Below are 5872 nucleotides of genomic sequence, written 5' to 3'. Positions count from 1 at the left end.
AGGCTGGCTGGGGCCGTGGCTCTCCCGTGCGTGTGCGTTCCGTCCGTTCGGTCTGTGATTCTGCTGTGTCGGCGTGGCCTAGTGACCCTGGCGCAGCGAGAAGGTGGTGACGCTGCCCAAAGTGCGGCCGTGGGGGAGCCGGTGTTGGCCACTCTGGTTTTGTTCTCTGGGCATCTGGGGGGAGCGGTGGGAAGAGCTGGCCCGTGGTGGGACGCTGCTCCCTGGGACGCAGTGGACGCTGCGGCCACTGCGGCCTCTTGGGGTCTCCGAGCCGCGCACGTGCTCTGCTGTGCCTGGGGTGCGGGTGGCTGCCCTTCCTCCCCCGCGTGGCCAGGGGGGTCATGGCAGGCATTCCCCTGTGCCCTGCCAACACTGCCCACGAGTCCATCATCAACAAGCTGCCCTGGACCTCCAGCAGCAGGCGGAGGGCGGGCTTGTGCCCCTCTGGTGGGGCTCTCCCGGGAACCTGCATTGGGAGGCCATCCGTCCCATGCGGTGACTTCCCCCATGGGGCCGTCCTCACTGGGCCGGCTCCAGGACTGTGGTGAGAGATGACCGCAGCCTGGGCGACTGGAAGCCACAGGACGTGTGACCTCCTAGCTCTGGAGCAGGGAGTCCAAGACGAGGCGTGGGCAGGGCTGGGGTCGCCCGCGGCCCAGGGGAGGGCCCCGGGTGTGCGCCGTGGCCGCCTCCCTGTAGCCCCCGCTCCTCCTCCGTGTCTGCGTGTGCCCCCCCTCCCGTCAGGATACCGGCCGTTGGCCGGGGGCCCATCCTGTCCACAACTCCCTCATCGGAACCTGTCTTCCTGGCCAAGACCCAACCTCCAGCTCGGGTCCTGCCCATGGTTCCAGGCGGACCGCCCCCATCCCTGACTCCTCAGCGCCCAAGGGCCCCGCTCACCGGTCCAGGCACCGCCCGTGGTCGCTGGCTGCCTTGAACCCCAAGACAGAAAAGACCGCGATGGACGCGTAGAGGGACGTCATGCTGTTCACCAGCGCGATGCTCACCGCGTCCCTCCTGCAGTTATTCCTGTGCAGACGCGTGGCCTCAGGGCCCCAGGGAGGAGGCCTGGGGCAGGGCGCCGCCTCTCAGGGCCCTCCCCACCACCCCCGCCCGGGACCCCAGCTCGAGGCGGCAGCTGGTGCCAACCCTCAGGGCCCGTCTCCTCTGCGGCCTCGGGGCAGGAGCGAGCTGGGGGCCCTGGGTGTGGGTGCCTGGTCTCCAGGTGAGAAACGCACAGTGGCTGCCGTGCAAGGGCGGAGGCAGAAGCACAGCAGGAGTGACCACTGGAGGCCCCCGGGCCCTGCGCCCCCGCGCGCCCGCTGCCCCCACGGACCCGCGCGGAGGCTGCTGTCAGCGCGTCATCGCTCATGCCATGTTTTATGACCCATGGGCAGGCTTGGGCGTCGTGAGGAGGCGGGCGCCCGGGCGTCTAAGTGCCCTGGAGGCTGACACAGTCTGTATTTCTGCTTTTATGGCCACGTGTGTCACACGGGCAGCCCTGGGTTATAGCCTTGTTCCTGGCTTTGATGACCCCAGTTCCCTTCCGGCAGCTGCTCCAGAACTTGCTGCAAGCTGCTTCAGAGGGCGGCAGCCTCCCGGCCCTCAGGGTGACTCAGTGATTGCCAGAACCCCGAGAGGTGCTTATCAGAGGCTCACACCGGTTGACCCCGCGTTCCAGGAAGGATGTCACAACAAGCTGCTCGGCATGCCCTCCGCAGCACAGCCCCTGGCCCCAGCCCCAGCCTACCTGGGTGGGTTGTAGCTGGCGAAAGCGATGTGTCCTCCCAAGGCCAGGGACAGGGAGAAGAATATCTGGGTGGCGGCGTCCAGCCACACCCGGGGGTTCTGTAGGACCTGCAGCTGGAGGGGAATGGGGACCCGTGGTCGCAGACAGGCCCCCAGCCTGGTGCTCCTGGTCAAGACTGCCCAGCATCCCCGGGACGCTCCCACGAGCCGTGTGCCCACCCAGGCCCCGAGACAGCTTGGGACCACTCGTGAGGAGCGCGTGTGATGACACGGGCAGTCCGGGCTCCCTGCTTTGATGCGGAACGCCCCCTGGGCCCATCCACAGGAGGACGACCCTCTCGGGGCTGGGAGTCAGATCCGGGGTCGGTTCAGCTCCCTGCAGGCTAGGGGTTTCGAGGACTCGCGGGCCAGGCGGGGCCCCCTGCACACAGGGCCTGGTGTTCCCACTGGGGAACCCACAGACCCCACCCACGTGCCCAGCAAGGGGCCCAGCCTGGGAGACTGAGGGTGCTAAGCTGTGCAGCCCCTGGGGCTCCAGAGACCATGGGATGGCCCCGTGGCTCCTCTCCTGGCGGGCTCGTGTTCCTGGACAAGCCCCTCAGAGACGTGGGGTCTGGGACCCTGCGGGGGACACTGAGGTCCCCACCAGGCGTCTCCCCCGCACCCCCATTTCACACGCCCCTGCATCCCAGCCCGCGTTCTCTGCTCCCCGCCCTCCAAACCTGACCCCTGAGACGCTGGACCGCCCCTCCCTGTGGCCGTCTCTGCTCCCTTGGCTGAGGGTGGGAGGGTCCAGGCTGGGGGGGCCCGGCTTGTTTGTTTCCTGAGCCTGGGCCTGTGGGGGAGCTTGGGTGTGGGGCCCACTTACGTCAGGGGTGAACAGGTAGGTCAGTCCTTGCATCGCCCCGGGCAGCGTGAGCCCTCTGACCAGGAAGACCGTGAGCACCAGGTAAGGAAACAGGGCCGTGAAATAAATGGCCTGAAAAGGCCAGTCATCAGTCTCCTTTGCATCCACTCCTGAGTCAGCGGGGCTCAGGAGTCGTCAGTCTCCTCTGCACCCACTCCTGAGTCAGCGGGGCTCAGGAGTCATCAGTCTCCTCTGCATCCACTCCTGAGTCAGCGGGGCTCAGGAGCGGCCTCGGGCCACTGCTGGGTCGTGGGGTCTGACTGGAGACAGCGGGCGGCGGGCCCCAGTCACGCTCAGGGGCTTGGGCTGCCCCGAGGCTCACGCGAGGGTTCTACCGCGGTGGGCAGTGGCCTCCCTCTGGTCCACAGGCCCCTCCTCCTTCTATGCTGAGGCCCCAGAAGGCCTCTTCATGGGGTCTGTGGGGCGCACACCTGCCCACACGCTCTCCCCGAGCAGGACCAGTCCCCAGTTCTTTCAGGCCTGGGGAGGGTCTGCGCACATAGCGTCTGCAAAAAATTAAATCGGCAAACGGGGACCCTTCCCCCTGAGCCCAGACCCCAAATGCAGACACGGTGCGGCCACCCAGGTCATCTTCAGGGACGTTCGTGCAGGACTATTTGGGTTTCTGGCTGGTTGGTTGGGTCTGAAATTCCAGTCTCCTCGAGCTTGGAGCCCCTCACCTGAGAGTAATTATCACCCCCACACGTTAACCGAAATACAGAACAGGAGCTCACACACACTCAGACCCGCAGACCCCCACAACCACCATCGGGAGGCCCCACAGAGATGCGTGGAGTGTAGTCACAGTTGAAGTCAGGACAAACGTAAAAAGTACCGGACTCATCCAAGCCCGGAAGGAAGAGGGGTGGGCACTCATCCACGCCCGGGAGGAAGAGAAAAGTACCAGACTCATCGAAGCCCGGGAGGAAGAGGGGTGGGCAGCTGGAGCTGGGTGCAGTTTGAAAGGCAAACGTGGGAGGCACAGACTCAGGCTCCCCTGGTCCTCTCTGTGTGGAAGCGAGGTGACTTTCAGTATTTTTTCTCATTGCCTCAGTCTCTTTAAAAGATAATGCAGTGTTTAAAACAAAAATGCTGAGAATGTGGGCGTTCCCTAGGTGAAGATTCACCTCGCTCACTGCCAGGCCTGGGTTCAGTCCCTGATCGGTGACCTAAGACCCCACAGGCTGAGAGGCAAAGAAAAAAGGAAGTGCTGAGGCTGCGCTTGCTGCTTATGACGCTGTAGTGAAAGGTGTGATGGCAGCGTGGCCACTGGAGGGAGAGGGCGATGCTGAGGCCTCCTCTGTGGCCTGGCGCAGCGTTGCTGGGAGACAGAGTGGGCTGCAGCTCCAAATCCAACCACCGAGTTACAGCCGCCGAGCAAAGGACATAGAGAGGCGTCCAGAACACCTCAGAGAAAGAGCGGCACGAGAGCAAAGAGCAGAGGGGATGAGCAGAAAGTAAATACAAGGCGATGGGCCTCACCCAGCCAGATGGACAGCGCGGTCAGTGCAACCACCCCAAAGGAAGAAGACAGGGGCAGTCAGACTGGGGGTAAAAGCAAGAGCCAGCTGCGCGCTGTCTACCAGAGTCACATTTTAAACACAAACACCCAAACATACAAAAAGAAAAAGAGCTGGAAAAAAATTAATTCAGTCAAAGAAGCCAGAATGGCTGTTCTAACATCAGAGAGGATTTCAGTGCAGACTGTCACCGAGCCGAGGAGGTTCACCTCACGGTGAGAGGAGCCCAGCTCTCCAGGGACACGGACAGAACCTCTGAACCCCAGAGGCCGAGGAGATGAAGTGAGGAGGGGCCCGGGGGCGGGCTGCGCGGCTCACCTTCCCAGTGGTCTCGATGCCCCTGATGACGCACAGGTACACGACGGCCCAGGAGACGGCCAGGCAGACCAGCAGCCGCCACTGGACCGGGCCGCCGTCACCGATGTCGGCCGAGACGTTCAGGGTCCGCCGGTACCAGAAGTAGCTCACGGGGCTGCTGCCCCGGCACTCCTGCACAAGGCCTGGAGCCGGCAGGGCCCGCACAGGTGGGCCGCGGGCCACAGGGACCCGGCAGGACCCCGCCACCCTGGGAGCGAGCCCGGGGGGCTGGCCGCCAGGGGCCTCTGCAGCTGCTCAGCCTGTCCAGCAGGTGCCTAGCACGAGCTGGCACAGGGGGCCCGCGGGGACAGAGGCCCACCCGGGTTCATGAGCACACTTGAAAACCATGAGTACTCCCCACACCTGAGGTCTCCGCAGAGGGCATGCACTTGGGCTGGGGGGGTGTCCCCCTGAAGACCTAATTCAGGGGGATGAGCAGCCCAACCCACACACTTTTCCTTGGCGGGTGTGTGAGCAGCTTCGAGGGCCTGGGTGCTACTTGGTGAGGGGGGCCCGGGGTCCCACAGCAAACGGGCAAGCGCGGGGTAGCAGGACCCAGCTCCAGGGGGGCCGGCCACGCTGGGCATCTCTCCCAACAGCAGTACCTGTGCGGTTGGGGTCGAGCGGGCAGGCGCTCCAGGGCAGCGGGTGCTGGAAGGAGTTGAGGAGGTACCAGAGCACCCAGGTCAGGACGGTGTTGTAGTACAGGCTGACCAGGAAGGCCACGGTGAAGCAGCCCAGCCCTGTGGGCACCGGGCACGGTCAGCGCCTCCCTGGGCGGCCCGATGGACCTCTTCGCGCCCAGCCTGTGTATCCGCTCCCTGCGTCAACCCTGAGGCCCCTGCTGCCCGCCCGCTGGCTGGCACCCTCCTGGCTTGGCTTCAGCGGCCTGTCCGCCAGCCTCGGCCTGCTTCTAGGTGGGCCTTCCGGCAGCCCGAAGCCACCAGGCATGCCACAGGCCTGCCGGCGATGCTGGGGCCGTCTGCGGCAGAGCCCATCTCACAGGCACTCGGGGAACCAGGGCTGCCCTCTGCCCAGTCTCCCCAGGTGCCACGAGGTCCCAGGTCGCATGCACTCAGGGCCCCGTGCACATGGACTGGGCACCGTGGGCCAGCGAGCTGCTGTTCTGGGGTGGACTCCTGCCTCCGCTGTCATGCCTGATTCCTGCCTTGGGGACCTGCGTGCCCGGGACCCCTGCACCTTCCGTTCCGAACCACCGGGCATGCACTGGTATGACGAGCGAACACCCAGCAAACACGCATGGCACGCCCCCCACCACGGAGCAGCTGCAGGTCAGGGTCATGGGGGGCACGTACCCATGCCCCCCAGGTAGGGCGAG

General features: G+C 65.2%; 1 protein-coding gene across 1 annotated transcript in view; it reads right to left on the bottom strand.

The window, feature by feature from the left end:
• The window catches only part of SLC6A18 (solute carrier family 6 (neutral amino acid transporter), member 18), a 15325-nt gene that overhangs the window by 4404 nt on the left and 5049 nt on the right, over nt 1-5872 (bottom strand). Inside the window, exons 4-9 of the mRNA XM_010857135.1 lie at nt 5850-5872; nt 5139-5276; nt 4495-4676; nt 2618-2728; nt 1751-1863; nt 901-1029 (exon numbers count right to left, since the gene is read on the bottom strand). Of these exons, the coding sequence (XP_010855437.1) occupies nt 901-1029; nt 1751-1863; nt 2618-2728; nt 4495-4676; nt 5139-5276; nt 5850-5872 (696 nt within the window). The remainder of the gene's footprint in view (nt 1-900; nt 1030-1750; nt 1864-2617; nt 2729-4494; nt 4677-5138; nt 5277-5849) is intronic.

This window comes from Bison bison, unplaced genomic scaffold (genome assembly GCF_000754665.1).
Source record: "Bison bison bison isolate TAMUID 2011002044 unplaced genomic scaffold, Bison_UMD1.0 scf7180017864377, whole genome shotgun sequence".
Lineage (NCBI taxonomy): Eukaryota > Metazoa > Chordata > Mammalia > Artiodactyla > Bovidae > Bison > Bison bison.
This window is presented reverse-complemented; position numbering and strand designations above follow the sequence as displayed.